This window comes from Brachycentrus maculatus, unplaced genomic scaffold (genome assembly GCF_059751285.1).
Source record: "Brachycentrus maculatus isolate JH-2025_06_01 unplaced genomic scaffold, ASM5975128v1 h1tg000104l, whole genome shotgun sequence".
In the NCBI taxonomy this organism is placed as follows: Eukaryota; Metazoa; Arthropoda; class Insecta; order Trichoptera; family Brachycentridae; genus Brachycentrus; species Brachycentrus maculatus.
This window is the reverse complement of record NW_028280858.1, coordinates 527,820-544,386: the sequence shown is the minus strand read 5'-3', so window position 1 is coordinate 544,386 and position 16,567 is coordinate 527,820. Positions and strand designations below refer to the sequence as shown.

Below are 16,567 nucleotides of genomic sequence, written 5' to 3'. Positions count from 1 at the left end.
ATTTGTAATGAGATAAATTAAGACCATTCTATTTTCAATATTCAAAATTATTCTACTTTAATGCAAATCTACCCCCATTTTTAATTTATATCAAGTTATCCATTTGAGTTTGAGCATCCCAACATCACATACAACAAATTATCAAATGAGTTTAGGATATATGTATTTGGATTCTATTCATTACAGTAAACTTTTCAATGCTAAAAATTAATACATTGGAATTATTTCCTTCGCATTAACAGTCGAGTAATGTCTTAAGATTCACATGGAAAAAGCACTTCTCTGCACCAACTCAAAGTGAAAATTAATATTTTGTAATAAGGCACTATAATTTCATTTTGTTCAACCCCATAATTCTAAAATATTAAACAAAAATAACCTACATGGGCGGAATGTATAATAATTATTATTTTATACAAGTAACACAGTTGTAAATGTCGTAGATATTTTCAATGTAACGTCACTAGGAAAAGAAAAGAATCGAGATCTGTAGTCAAATGACAGTTTATCCAGATTAGTGTAAAAAACTAAATGAATAAATCCGAAGAATGTACTTCATGTAGTTGATAATATCGATCGAGCGCCATGTGACAGTTCCTTCAAATTTCACTTTTTCCTTCTCCGTAAAAGAAACTTCTGTTCTTCTTTTTGCTTGGTACAGTTTGGTCATTTTCATCGCTTTCTTGTCTGTAACAAATAACATATGAATTGACAGTCATTATAATATCTATTTATTTTGTGCGATTCCTATTTTATAATTTAATTTACGAAAAGCATACAAAACATTTTATTAATCAAGAACTTATTATTATTTTTTAGTTAATATGTATCACCTGTTAGCCGAACAAGGTTAATGAATGTTTAAAATTAAAAAAGCTGTTTGTAAATTTAAATAGAACAGAAATCCTAAAATGACCTGGGCCATTGAATAAGCGTAGTTTATAAGAAACTGGTAATTTCTACATTACCATAGACTAAAATTCACAATGTGGTTAATGAAAATACAATTTTAAATACATACTGCAAATTAAAAGACTGAAGTACACTATAAATACAATTATGCAAAACATTAAGATAAATTTGAAAGTAATATTTTTACAGATCAATAAGTAGGAAATACATTAGTGAGTTGGATTTTTATTTTATAACCATTTCCTAAAAAAAACCTGTTTAAAATAATGTCTTTGTTATTGATGTTTTTTTACCATCCCATATATTTTATTATAACCCTTATCCGCACCCAATGGTGCATAGGGCACTGCATCGAATTGACGCAGTGTTATCTTGATCATTTTTTACATGAAGGCAAGATTATCACTCTTGCGCTTCAGAAACCAGTCCAGGGTAATATTAAATAAATATTACAGGGTAAAATCACTAATATTTATTTTCACCCTCCTTGGGAATCGAACCCGGGACCTCTAGCACGACAACTAAACACGCTGACTATTACACCACGGAGGCGGACAAAAAATAAATAATTGTTAAAAATTGCAAACTAAAAAGCAGAGAACAACGAAAATTGACATAAAATAAAAATATTAATATATTATATATATAATACACAATAATGTAATGTGTTTTGAAAACATACATAAAATAATATGAAAAATTAAATAAGCACCTTTAATTTGTCAGCCATCATTCATGCAACCATCCTACTGTGTCATCCTGAAAGGCATTCCCATGCAAAATAATAACTAGGAATATTTTACTACTACAGTTGTATACAGTAAATACTCTGTTCAAAAAGTATCACATCTTATTTTTTTCCTCAAAAAGTAATGCAACACAGAATATACCCTTCACTGAAAAATATATCCATGTTTTTTCCTGCCCGAAAGTTACAAAGCATCAGTCCCTATTTAGTCTGAGAGTAATATCACCGTATTTATAGCCCATCACACTTTAGTTTTTCACAAATTCATATGTTAATCCTAATTGGGAATTGCCAATCTTACTGTATTGCTCATACCATTTCAAGTAAAGTGGATATACAATAAGTGGTGAGTACATCGACTCACTCGGTTGATTGCTGGTGATCAATGCTGTTTGTGGTTCCTAAAAATTAAACCATCCACATATAAAGATACCATACATCTTGTCTATGAAGGGCATCTTTTGTGCTTTAAAAATTTTCAGAGGAAAAAAGAAGTCAAAGGTCGTTTGTGCACTACACGGAATTACACGGAATTTTACTGTACAGCACGTCAGTTAGCATATAAAACGGATGATTGGCTTGGATCGGCTTGTGCTTTTGTCCATCTTTCTTTGGATAGGTGCGTGAACACGTTGCGCGTAAATTCGATCACGCTAAACTGTCGTAGTCGCTTTCATTTTTTTTAAATTCCAGACTACCGGACGGTAAAATTCCGTGTAGTGCACAAGCGGCTTAATACTTTTAGAACAGAAAACATATTACATATAATGAAAATACCATGCTGTTATTGATTTGAAATAGTGATACAAAAGATGATTAAACAAGGTATATGTACATTTCCAATATATGGAATCATTAAAAACAAAATCACAAGTGGAATATATATTTTTTTTGCTTATCGTCACAATTAATGCGGATACAGATAATAAATATTGAAAAGGTACATAAATGCATAAATATTATAAAGAAGAGTAAATATTATACACACAAACTCAGTGTTAAAAAATAAAAGGGGGACTTATAGTAAGATAAAGCTATAATTTGTTATTGTATGCAGTGAAATGGAATACAAGAGAGAGACTTACCGAAATAGCGGCACTTTTGCAGAGTCAGTCTCACATTCCGGTATGGTGAATTGGATGCATTTGGTAAGGCACTCTTCCGAGTTATCCGTGTCCATTAGGTTTGCATTGTTTGACTGGAAGATATTACGATTATTAATTATCAACAGTAAAAATATTTTGGGTCTATTAGAAAATGCCGACGAGTCTAGGGTTCAGGTCCAATGCCAACAGTCCACCTATTTCACATACTGGCAATCCTGGCACTAGAGCTGGAAGAACAAAGAGACTTATAGGAAAATATCTGTAATATTTACAAGGATGGATACAGTTGAGTTCTGTCATAAATAAGAGGTGCCATGTTTAAAATTGTTACTGCCTCCTTGCATAAATATTTAGAAATATACAATCTTATAGATATAGGATTATAAAATACAGTGTATAAATCTAAGTAGGTTTGTTAGCTGATTTAAAAGACCAGCTTTGGTGAATAATGACAGAAAAATAAAAATATTAAATTCATAATTTATTATCTATTTTGGATTTACACTTTCTTGATTTGTGTAAAAAATATTGTACACATTTTTATTTACTTACAAACATTCAAGTTACTCGATACTGATTAACTTCTACTCGAGATTCGAAAAAGTTACTGCCAAAAATGTAGAATCAGTATAATTAAATCAATTGACCATTATCATTAAAGCAGATTTGATATACTGAGTAAAATTGACAATATTTCTTAATATAAACGCAGTGTTATCTCGATTGTCAACATATGAAGGAAAGGTGATGAGCCCTCCGCTTTTGGTACCAGTCCAGGGTAATATTGAATAAAGAGTGAAAAAATCACTTACATTTATTTGACCCCCCCTGGTAATCGAACCCGAGACATCTAGTACGGTAGTCTACACTACAGAAACGGACAATATTTACATCACGCAAAATTCTCTTATTAACCGTCACTTTAGCCGTTTCTCCACAATGTGAAAAGAGCCCGAGTTTACCTGATTCTCTATATCGGAGGTATCCCTCCACATTGTGTACAGAGCTCGAGTTTACCTGATTCTCTATATCAGAGGTATCCTTGTTGGCGCAGGAGGAGCTGTTGCATTTGCAGCGGCCGCTGCAGGAGTTGTTGAGCTTCTTGCAGCTGCACTGCTTGGTGCTGCAGGAGCCCTTACAGCTGCAGCGGGTCTGCCCGTCACTGCTCCTTTTCACGGTCAGCTGCTGGGTCTTGTTCACCTCCTTTAGGACGCTCCGAGACTGAGAAAAAATCAAATTCATGTATAAGGCTTAAAATTGGTGGTCACAATTATAATCATTATCATTATTTTTTGGTACATTATTCGGGAAAGGCAATTAACTTATTGTTTGCGGGAAATGTTGAAAAGTTCTATTTGCTTACTTTTGGTACAGCGCGAGATGCCAAAAAACATTGTACAGATCGGAGTTGCGAATACTAGCGAGCTGAGTGTGATATATTGCTACCAGAATTGTGCATCCCTAGTGCACGTTGGTCTTTGGGTCGACCAAAATCGCATGTGTTTTGTGTAGTTTTAAGTGTGTAAATAGTGCTATGGTAATGAGGGGTAGTATTGTTTGCATGCTGTGGTAGTGAATAGTCCTGACGAAGAGACGGGTATGTCCCGAAACCGGTGGACATAAAAATTTTGGTGAGTGGTTATATACTAATATTACTAACATTTTTGTAAAAAAAAATATAAAAGTAAAAATGACTGACCACAAAGTAAATGCTTTAAATATTAATAACATTGAGAATATTATATATATTGTATATTTAGTGTAGCACTTATTTTTAAATTGATTGAGGAATGTTTTATAATATGTCAAAGCTTCTAAACTAAGAAGCGATCTTATTTATATTTATTGAACAAAAAATTGAAGACACAAGCTTGTAAAGATATACCTTGGAGAACTTCTTCAGGGGAGTTTCCATCCAATCGGGATCATCTTCACTATCATCAGACTCTTCTTCATTTTCGGAATAAATGGATATATTGACTCTCTCCTTGTGCTGTTTCTTGGGAACATTCTTCTTCTGTTTAGCTTGTCGAGCTTCCAGCTCCTTTTGTAATTCTTCATTTTCCTTTTCCAAGGCATTCTGTAAAAACACAAACATCAAAAACAAGTTAAAATCTTTGCAGAATTCAGAATATTTTCCATTTAGGGCCCACCATCCCTGAATGGTGGTCCATACTGCATTTAAAAAAATGAATTGATGCCGCTCTAAACTTAACTAGAAGAAAAACAACAGCACAAATATCATTAGCTAGAGGTGGTGAAAAGATGAAAATAAGTTGTTTAGTCTATAAATGCTCTCAAAAGAACTTGGATGATTAAAGTTTTATAATATAATAATAATAATAAAACCCTTATCCGCACCCCAATGGTGCATAGGGCACTGTGTCTTATAAACGCAGTGTTATCATGATCGTTTTACTTATGAAGGAAAGGTGATCAGCCCTCCGCTTCAGGTACCAGTCCATGGTAATATTGAATAAATATTACAGTGAAAAAATCACTTATATTTTTATTTTTACCCCCCTTGGGAATCGAACCCGGGACTTCCAGAACGGTAGCCGAGCGTGCTGACCATTACACTACGGAGGCGGACAAAATAATAATATGGAGGTTTAATTCATTTGAATAACTTGTTTCTTTTTAAATCGGTAGCAACTGATTAATCCCTCTCAACCCTAAACTAAATGAAGAACTAACACCTTGAATGAAATATAAATCTTGTATATTGAAAAGTAAATATTGTGACAGTGGGACAGAGATATATATATATATATATATATATATATATATATATATATATATATATATATATATATATATATATATATATATATCTACAATAATAAGTGTATAGTGAGAGAACAAATCATTGATTGAATCTCGTACAGACCTTGACTTTGATGGTGTTTTCATTAATTTCTTCGAGGATGTGAATTCTCTCCATCAACTGATCATGAGGGGCGGAGATGTCGTTTCCATTGAGCTGCCGGAGCAGGGTACAGATCTAGGGATATATTTATAAATATTATAATGGACAGTTAGAAATCTACTAGTGATAATCGCTATTCTTCAGCTACTACATACTCTAAAAGCGATATTATTCATTTTAATGATATAAACTGGTCTGTCTTTTTAACTTATAATACATCACAAATATGGGACCATTTTTGAGACACAAATGTTTAAGAGGACAAATTGATAATGGCAGTTGAAAGGGTGAACTAACCAACATGAAAACAATGATACCATAAACAGTAAAAATGATTTTGTGTTACATATTTTTATAAATTCTCATTGATCATTCATTGTTTGAAAATTGAAAAACTGTTGTAAAGTAACCATGAATTAATTTATTTTAAAACATGGATTTCAGGGTCATTCTGATTTAAAAAGGATCTTTTATATGGTCTTTTATATAAAACATTTGATAATTTAAAAAAAAAAAATCAAATAAAAAAAAAAAAATTGTCCCAGATTTGAAAAAAATTACAATAATGGCAAAAAAGAAACAAGAGAAAAAAATAATTTTACTGTGGTAATTGTTAAAAAATACCAATCTTTTTAAAACCTCTTGATATTTTGTCAAAAAGAATTAGAAAAATACGCATCAGTTTACATTTAAAAAATGAGGCGATTTTTTTTACAATTTTTGATCCATTTAATTTTGAATTACAGAGCTTTTACTGTTTCTACTCTTATTATACTTTTCACATAAATCCTTTACGCTCAATTCTTATTTTTACCTTAAAATAATTCTTAACGATAACCATCATCGGAGTAATAATGTATTATTACTTGGGATAAGTGTATTCCACCAAAGTAGGCAGTGGGGTCAATAGAAGGCTATGAGAATATGGTAAGGCCAGAAGCTATACGTACCCTCTCTTCATTATGCTTTTCTATCCCAGAGAGTTCCTTCTTGTGCTCAAAATGTATTTGCTTGAGTTTGTTCTCCACCTCATTCAGTTTAGCGATGGTCTCCCTGTGGGAAGCCTTGAGCTCCTCAAACTTGGTGTCCTCCTGCATGTTCTTGTACTGGAAGTTCTGTATCTCCCGTTTGGTGTCAATAGTCACCTCAAACAGGTATTTGAGAGCACTTTTGGCTTCTGACATTGTCTGGATAGTGTCCCATCTAGATTTCGCTTTATTATCTGTAAAATATTTGTAATTGTAAAAAAATAATCCTAGTTTAAGTATGTGTTCGCCTCAATAGTGTAATGGTCAGCACAGAGGGGGGTTTCACGTACATATAAGCAATTTTTTATTTAAAGTTATGGTAGAGTAGGCTTCCAACCAGAAAAATCCGCGACACCACAGAGACAACACCCAGTTGAAATATTCATATTCGAGTAACCGTCTTCCAATCTCATATTACTGAAAGTTGTGGGATATGGCCAGCTACATGGATTGGTAAATTTGATATAATAAAAAAAGCATCTGATTGGTATAAAGAAACAGTAGGTTCTAGGTTCAAGTTATGAATGCTTAGGATAAATTCCCAGTTTGGTACCCTTCCATTCGTTTCTCTAACAAAGTGGTCAGCAGTGGCGCGCACAGAGAATTAATTAGGGTAGGCAGTAGTAGTAAGGTAGGGACTACTTAATAAGTAATACTACTTAACTACTTAATTGATAACAGTAGGTACTGATTGGGTTTTTGTCATGCGGATAAGTTAATATAGGCACTGCTCTTCTGCCTATATGGAATGCATGCCCCTGGCGGTTAGTACTCACCCTGGTCCCCGGTGAGGATCTTCTCCTGCAGCTCGGCTATCTGTGCGCTGCGCTGGGCCACCTCCTCCTGCAGAGCGGGGATGGCAGGGTCGCGCGGGTCCCGCGCGCGCGCCGCCTCCAGCTGGCGCGTGAAGGCGCCGCGGTCCTCCATGAGCCCCTCCAGGTGGCGCTGCCCGGCCACGGTCCACTTGGCCACCTCCAGCTCCTGCTCCACCCACTGCAGCACGCCCTCCGCTCCCGCCCCGCGCCCCGCGTCCGCCCCCTTAGCGCCCGCCTCGCCCCCGCGGCCACGCTTGTTTTGCGCAAACTTCTGCTTGTCCAACACTTCCTGGAAAACACACAATCGTACTATTTATACGACCAGAAATACTGAAAACATGTTCAGGTGGCATCGATTTCAGGTTATATAATATGTTCATCAAACGTGTAATCAGTTTGTGACAGATATCTGTTGTGTCAACAGCTTTTTTTTTTAGATGGGAATTGCATTTATTATATTATTTATTGATTCGGCATTTACTTTGTAGAATGACATGATTATTTTATTAAAATTAAACACTAAAATTGTTTAATTTTAATAAAATTGCATTTATTATTTACCTTGCTTATAATGTACAAGGTTTATAGATCATTCAGTGAATTTTTGTTTCTTCTAACTAAATAAATATATTTTTATTTGAATCTGTGTTGGGAACAGGAGGGATAATTTAGTGTGGGCCAATCAGAAATTTCTCAGCATTTGCTCATTGCTGACGTGTCAACAGCTAATTTGAAAATGTTAAGTGAAATAGTCTAATCAATTTCGGAAGGAGCTGCGATAACAAGAGTCAAATATGAACATATGTTAGATTCAAATTATACACATACATATTCACATTTTTAACATCACAATTTTGTACATGAAGAAGGCCCTCGCAAGATGGTGGTAGCATTAGTAAGAAGGTATATTCCAGATTTGTAAAAATTCACTTTTCACAAATGTGATTAATTAGACCAAATTAAGACATATTTTAGTGTGATTTATCAACCGTAATTTATTATTCTTATATTTTATTAGCAAACCAAAGGAAAAAATAAGATTAAAGATAGTTTACCTTTAATCTCTTATTGATGGCGACAGCTTCCTCCATTTTCCTCTTGAGCACATTCTGCTGCTTGACATGCATAATCTCCATTTTGACCATGGCATTTTGTCTCTTGCGGTCCTGGTCGCACAGTTTAGCAAACTTGCGCTCGTTCTGGATTTTCCAAGTGCGGAATTTGGTGTTTTCTTGTTGCATCGTTTTGATCAACTTCACCTAGGGTGAATAATTCTAATTTAGCTGAATTCAGACATGATTTATGAAGTATTTTCATATAATGAAATAACAACTTTGTAGTTTTTCCACATGAATTTTACTTAACCAGCAACCGGGTTTCGTCATAACCGACATCATCAGACTGGTGGACCACCGCCGAATTTATTTATTCCATACTTTTTGCATAGAATACTAATGGAAACTTTACTGAATCCGGCGCAGAAGGTAAAAATACCCTTACTATCCTTAAGCATCAATCAACCGAATGGGTAGAAATACCTTTCCCGTCTGAAGTGTGTCAATAAAAGTATTAAAATGCATATAGATGGAAAATAAGATTACCCTGGTAGCTTTCATTTGAATGATTTCCTTATTCAAAGAGACAATCTTGAGATCATTCTTTTCCTTCATCTTGAGGAAGCTGGCTTGCTGCTGACATTTCTTCCTGAGGCTGGAGATCTCCGTCTCCAGGCTCTGGATGCGGCCGCGGCGTTCGTCGGCCACTTTGGGGTCCAGCTTGGCCTTGTGCTGGTTGGCCTTGAGCTGCAGCAGCAGGCGATCCTTCTCCTCCTCCAGCTCCGTGATGCGCTCCTCGTACTCCTTCACGTTCTGGTTGTGGGTGTTGAGATCCTGGTTGTTGGCCGACAACTTCTCCGCCAGGCTGATCTTCAGGGCCAGCGACTTTACCAGGTCTTGAAGCTGGTGATTTCTAGAAACCTGGAAAAAATAGGTTACAAAAAAATTTAACTTTGTAAATAAATAATGCAAAAATTCTAAAAATAATTAATAAGAAAAGTCATAAACTGCAACTTTTTAAAGAAATAGAAATTTATAAATATATAAATAATAATAAACCCATAATTAAAAATATGCCAATGACGAAAGCCTCCCCCCTCTTGTCTATGTTCCCACAGAAAAGAAATAATAAATGAATAAAAATAAGAAACAGCTCCTATCCTCTCAACCTTCAACGTACTAAGGAAACAACTCTAAAATTTAGACTTGACTTCACATATGGTGTTAAAAATGGTGCAGAATGCATCAAAATACACAAAACATATAGAAATTAAATATTTTTAATAATTTAGTTTTTTTTTTTAAAATAACTACAAAACAAAAGTAAGCATCGAAGGCTACAAAATATGGGATTTGTTTCACTTCTGGGCTTTTCAAATCTCATTAAAAAAAATTAAAAAGGAGTTCATTCATATCTAAATCCAAAAAAAACAAAATAAAAAATTCAATTCGGCATATAATGCTTAACACAATTTTATCTTTTACAATGTAAAATCAACATAAAATAGGAAAGCTAAAAAAAATAATTCCTTAGTTTCTTAGTTTCATTTAGTTTTGAATTCAATATTAAGCAATTTTTATTTAATTTTTTTAAAGGAATGACCCGCAAAGCCTCTACTTTTAAAGCCTGCCTTGGCGTAATAAATAAATAAAATTGACCTGTTCCAAAGCGTGCGCTTCTTCCTTCTCATTAATATCGCTTTCATTCAAGTCAGGCGATGCTTCCACATAGTCCTCTGATCCGCTGTCACTTTGCGTCTTCACATCGCTGCTGTCGTCGTGTATGATGGTTTGGATGAGTTGGCCGCACTGCCTCTGCTCGGAATGCAGATCCATAATCTTGGACCTCATCTCGCACATGGAATGGAGGGCCTCCTCCCGAGTGCTCGTGTCGGTCACCTTGTGCAAGTTGTCGATGGTCTGATTACACTCTTCCGTGATCTCAGTGAGCTTCTTGTCTACCTTCTCCTTGGCGGCTTCGGCTAATAGCACCTTCTCGAATATGTTGGTGTTCTCGGATAAGGAATCTTGCAACATTCTGCTTAGGTTTTTGTTTTTCTCCACTATAGTCTCGTACTTGTCTTGAAGTTCGGCATTTTTCAATTTCTCTTTCTTTAATTCCTCTAGAATATGCGCATTATCTTCGGAGGTGCCACCCCCTCCGTTAAGGAGTTGCAGACGGAGCTGTTGCACCATGTTATTGAGCCTAAAAATAAATACAATACATACATAGTAATTCATCTTCTAATATTGTCATTTCTCTTCTTTACAGTAAGACACTGGAATGGATAAATAATAAGTTGCATGCTTCAGAAACCAATTCGGGATTACGAGTCAATACCATCAAACCGTTTCACAGCAAGGGAAGGGAGAAAGGATAGAATGCCACACATGTCTATTGTAACACAGTCCTAGCAGCTTCCATATATTTAATTAATCATGTCTATTGGCAACTTAGACTGTTGACTTGTTTTCTTTTTAATCCTAACAATATCTTAATTTCTAATTTTAATGATTGATGATAAATTACAAAACAAGTATCTTATTTGAATTTACATTTTAGAATAAGCAATAAAAATATAAATTTATTATAGGAACCTGATAATTTCAGCACCCTTGGCATCTTGATTGATAATAGGCTTATTGTGGATCTGCTTGGCTCGGTCTGCATACCTCAGCGTGCTAACTGTCTCGTCCAAGTTGTAATCGGCGGGACTCACACACGCAATCATAAGGGTTATTGAGTTACCTCCGAGAGAATCTAAAAAAATTCAAATGAATCAAAGTTACAACACAACTCCAACTTAAAATAATGTATGGTGGTGCAAAATATATATTTCCAGATTTATCGGCACATTATCCTTGATCATTTCAGTTCAGACCGAGAGCTGGACGCAGAAACATAGGTAATATTGGAGGAAAGAAGTGGCTGACGCAGATCCAGAACCGCAAGAAGTGGCCTTTAGTCTTTTGTTGTCTTTTGACAGTCTTCGTTTACTCTTCTCAATCAAAATTCTAATTTTAGTTAATTATTTAAGTTTATAAGTGCATTAATGGATCCAAATCACTAGGAAACCATAAAAAATTTAGCGGAACCCAGATCAATTGACAGACTGGATTGATTCAATGTAAATATACAAAAATTTAACTGGACCTGGAGCCAAAACCCAGGTTGTCGTGGTTGCATGTAGTGAGTACTAACCAGTGCACCAAGGATGCAGATAAAATTTAAGTTTTACTTGGTAAATATGTAGTGGTATTTACCAAGTAAAACTTAAATTAAAAATGGAAGCATATAACAATAAAGTGACTGCCGAACAAATTAATGAAAATTTAATTTTACTGAATGAAATATGGAATTTTGAACTGGAAAGTTTTGAAAACAGATACCAGAAAACAGATACGACCATTCACCAATGACAGTAAGTGAAGCTTCGGGATGTGAAGCTTCATCTGACCTGGGAAGAAGCTAAGGAGATGGTGCACGAAAAAGTGACTTGGAGACATCTCGTGTTGGCCAAATGCTCCACCTAGGGAGAGAACATAGAAAAAGAAGAAGAAGAAATGAAATATTAAATTGATTAGGTACCTTGCAATAGCCTGGTGAGTTTGCTTTCCCTGTAGCAGATGAAGCCGCGGTTCGTGCCATCTCCGAGAGCCGATATGACGTTTCCTAATGCCAGGAGTCCCTGGTTAATCTTTACTCCTTCCTTGAACCTGTTTCCGGTGGCTTTGGTCTTCTTAGACCTCTCTGAACCAGCCAGGTCCACCAGGTGAAACTTGGATGTGGTTATTTGGTTCCTGTAGATTAATAAGCCAGATTTATGTGTTGTACAAGTGTTGGTAATGTTTTTTCTTGCAGGTACTGTTCAGGAACGAATCCAGGATAACAAAGCAAATATTACACACGCGGTGAATAAATATTTCATATCTTGCAACAGGTATGGTTGAAAAACGACTGAAATCTGCCTACTTTTAATACAATTATTTAATTATTATTTATTATCAGACACTGGATTATTCACCCAATATTATAGGTGTCTCAGTTGGTCAGTGTTTGATAATGTCTTAATAAATCGAAATGCGTCACATACTTTTTTTTTTTTTTACATTCATAGATACATATTTATTTCATATATACATTTATTAAATGTATTATCATATATCTGTAAATAAAAGTAAAATTCAATCCAATAACCGTGTTTAATTTTGGATATATGTATTACCCAACAATTCAAAATGGAATTCTACCAACTGTCTGCAGTAACAATAAATAGGTATGGCTAAACGGATATTTAATAAGGAAAAAATTAAGAAGATAATGACTAAGTTCTGGTATGAAGTGTACTCACTTATCCGACTTGCTTTCCTTGACAATCTGCAGTGTGAAGATAGCGTGACTGCGGCTGGATTGCGCGTTCATGGCCGTGGCTCCCGTGGCCCTCCCCGCTGACCCCCGCACCAGGCAGTTCATCGTCTCCTCTGCGGATGTCACCTTTTCTTCTGTCAAACCTACACAAGGAAAGCGGTGCATCGTACCATGTATACATTAACTCGCATTTTTGAAATGTACAAACGAGAAGATTGGAAACTGAAGGAGAAAACTTATGTATAACACTGGACCCAGAGCAGCTGACTAAGAAGAAGATATATTGTATGTTTAACTTACATCATATACTCTATGGTTTTTATGCAGCTCCAATAGTGCACTGAGCATTGCATTGGAACAATGCAGAAAATTCTTGATTGTAAATAAATGTAGGTTAATTATTTAGTCTTACGCCCTAGGTACTAAAGGTAACAGTTTCCAAAATATTACAGTGAAGAAAAACCAGATATTGACTCAATTTATGGTTAAAAAACCTTGTGCTTTGTAGCAAAAAGTACAGAACACCTTTGGAGCCACCGTAACTACACACGACCAGGATAACTTTACCTCTCAGGAGCAATGTTGATATGTTCCAAGTAATAAGCAGTGGACGGTTTCCAAATTGTACTACTTTGAGTGTACTTAAGCAGAAATATCAGTACCTGGTAATATGATTCCTCGATGATCCTCTCTGATGTCAATCACATTTTGTTCTCGTGATTTGGTAGACAGCAAGTCGTACAGTTGTTCTTGGTAAAGTTCCATAAACGATACGGTAACTTTAAACTCAAATTCTTCACTTTTGGAATCGACAAAGTCAAAAATATCCCCCACAGCTTGGGGGATGATTCCGGCGTTAAACGCGTCACCGTTATTGCCTGTGTAGCAAGTCCCCATGGAGTAAGTTTTACCAGAACCCGTTTGTCCATAAGCCAGGATTGTAACATTGTAACCTGGAATTAATAATAATTGTGATAAATATAGTGGTCTATTCTTCTTCTTCGTGTGCATTGTTAGGTCCCCTCATAGTTGGCGATCACTATGGCAAAGGATTCGCAATCCTGCGCCGTCCAGAACAACTCCTCCACTCCTCTCATTCCAGTCCAGTCGTGAACGTTGCGAAGCCATGATGTTCATTTTCGGCCAGGTTCTCGGCGTACTTCTATTTTTCCCAGTTATCTATATTGTGTCTATTCTTATTTTCACAAAATGAGTACGGTAATCCCATGTTACCAAAAATGTTGCAAATAGGAAAGCTGCAAAATCTGTTTATTTTTTTAAGGATTAAATAACCTACGACTCCTCCTAATTCTCTTTTCGCAAGTCCAACAGTAAGAAATAAAGGATGGAAAAGGATTTTATAAAAAATACAGCACCTAGCTCATTGAAAATAAATCCTTTTAAAAATAACTTCGCATTCAGCGAAAATCTATCACACAACATCCAAGTTTAGAGTCAAGCGATTACCTCACTGCAGACAGGTGGAATTATCTACGACGCAGTCAATGAGTCCTCTTTTTACAAATATTTTTCAGAATAATTTTTTTCTAACCCTTATACACACCCAATGGTGTATAGGGCACTGCATAGTATTGACGCAGTGTTATCTTGATTGTTAGCATGTGAAGGCAAGGTGATCACTCCTGCCTTCAGGGACCAGTCCAGGGTAATATTAAAAAAAATATTTGAGTGAAAAGATCACTTATATTTATTTGATCTCTCGCTGGGAATCGAACCCGTGACCTCCAGCATGGTAGCTAAACACGCTAACCATTACACCACAGAGGCTGTCAAAAGTATTACTTAATATATTCAAAAGTATTACTGAATATATTTAAACGTATTACAAAATGTAATATTTTTTCTCAAATTTTTATAGCAGGTTTTATTATTTTATTCCATTTTATTATTATTACCTTTGAAAAGCTTTTTCACCATATTAGAGACGGCAGTCTCATAGAAGGTCCTCTGTCCCACCTCGGGCGGAAAGACGTAGTTGTAAGTAAAGGCGAGCCCCTTGACCTGAACCTGTGACTCCTGCACGAAGGTCTCCAGGCAGGTGGCGCAGCCGCGCGTTATCTCCGACTCCACCAGTGGCCGGATTCGCAGCGCCACCTGCACCGTGTCGATAGACTCCTTGTCATCGTTGCTCATCTGCAAATTTATCAAACAAATATCTTTTAATAATTTAATCTTAAAATTGTATAAAATAAAACTACTTTGTTTTTACCCATCAAACACTCTTTTCTTTGATTTGAAGTTCTAAAATTAGTTTTTGAAAATTAAAAAATTAAATTATTACAAATCCTAATAAAATTTTATGATCATGTAACAAGTAACAATATCTTCTAAATATTTTTCTTCATTTTATAAATATTTTAAGATTATTTTTTCTTGAGTGTTTTTCGCTGATACTTTGTGGCCCATTTAATAATCTTTACAAAATTAAACTGCTTTTTTTTTTAACCACTTTTTATTTGTACTTTTTTCAAACGGTTTCCACAAGAACCTTGTCATTATCAGGGTTAAACATGCACTATACATAATATACACTTTTTGTTGGTACTTTTCTCCAACCGAACTTCTTCTACTTTTCTTGTTGAAATCGGTTGAACAAGAGTACCAATAAAAAGTAGTTAAAAACAATGTATATTTATCTTATATGAAGTTAATAAAATTTGCCACCAAGTATCTGCAAAATACACTCAAGAAAAAAATAATCTTTAAATATTTATATAAAGTTAAAAAGAAGAAAAAGAGATAAAAATGAATTGAAATATATTGTTACTTGTGACATGATTATAAAATTTTATTAGGATTTGTAATAATTTAATTTCCAAAAACTAATTTTAGAACTTCAAATTGAAGAAAAGGGTTTTTGATGTAGAGTTTTCATAATATATAACGAAAGAAAGATCCATCAAGCGTAAGTACTAAATTTACTCTTCATAATAAAAACAAATGCAGTTGAGGAGGAAAAGAATGTGCATAAAGTCATCTGTTGACTGCATTACATGTCAAGGTTTATTATAAAAATCATAGTTTTTTATACATATTTTATTACGTTATGTATTATTTATAGATAATCGTAAAAATATCGAGGTACAATAACTATATTAAGTATATTCCAGATTTGTATTTTTTAAAACAATGACATGGAGGTTCTATTATTTTTATAACGTAGGAGGCTATAAATCATATGTACAATTCAAATATATATCTGAATTGAGGACATCGTTTATTTCATCTGTACTCTCAGTCATTATATATGGCATTAGAATAGATTTTATGTTTAAAATATGTTGAAAACTTACCGTCGACGACAATCAAATTACTAATCAATCCAACACACAAGTTCAATCCAAAACTACTTTATGTAAATTAAACAATATACGAAATAAATAAGGGGTAATGCATAAATATTATGAATGCACACTAAACGATAGTAATTATAAAATCTCAAAACCAATAAATAACACGAACGTCCCTTCTCAACCGCCGGCTTTTCAAATTATTTCTCCTTTAACGTCTTAAAGAATCATAGACAAAAAAGTGAGTGGTAAAAACTTTATAGTAAAAAATAAATAATTATTAAAATAACTTGT

General features: G+C 34.7%; 1 protein-coding gene across 2 annotated transcripts; it reads right to left on the bottom strand.

The window, feature by feature from the left end:
- Positions 1-471: 471 nt before the first annotated feature.
- On the bottom strand, positions 472-16,486 carry Klp3A (kinesin-like protein 3A). Of its 2 annotated transcripts, XM_088258834.1 has the most exons (17): positions 16,277-16,486; positions 14,879-15,116; positions 13,625-13,915; positions 12,946-13,105; positions 12,183-12,394; positions 11,192-11,354; positions 10,253-10,799; positions 9,140-9,514; positions 8,594-8,797; positions 7,500-7,827; positions 6,646-6,917; positions 5,657-5,770; positions 4,652-4,846; positions 3,784-3,987; positions 2,746-2,858; positions 1,625-1,671; positions 646-687 (listed from the first exon to the last, which is right to left on the bottom strand). In XM_088258834.1, exons 2-16 carry the CDS (start codon positions 15,114-15,116, stop codon positions 1,659-1,661), a joined length of 3,429 nt encoding a protein of 1,142 aa, XP_088114960.1. In that variant the 5' UTR covers positions 16,277-16,486; the 3' UTR covers positions 646-687; positions 1,625-1,658. The 2 variants fall into 2 exon arrangements, with proteins under 2 accessions (XP_088114959.1, XP_088114960.1); XM_088258833.1 differs by lacking the exon at positions 1,625-1,671 and having other exon boundaries at positions 472-687.
- Positions 16,487-16,567: the final 81 nt, after the last annotated feature.

Bases quoted from the DNA above. Each gene is read 5' to 3' on its own strand.
- Klp3A (XM_088258833.1), bottom strand. From the start codon at position 15,116: ATGAGCAACGATGACAAGGAGTCTATCGACACGGTGCAGGTGGCGCTG. The intron at 12,395-12,945 runs GTGAGTACACTT...ATTAATCTACAG, and splicing joins AAGGAAAGCAAGTCGGATAA to GAACCAAATAACCACATCCA. The intron at 11,355-12,182 runs GTACCTAATCAA...GAATTTTTTTAG, and splicing joins ACTCACCAGGCTATTGCAAG to ATTCTCTCGGAGGTAACTCA.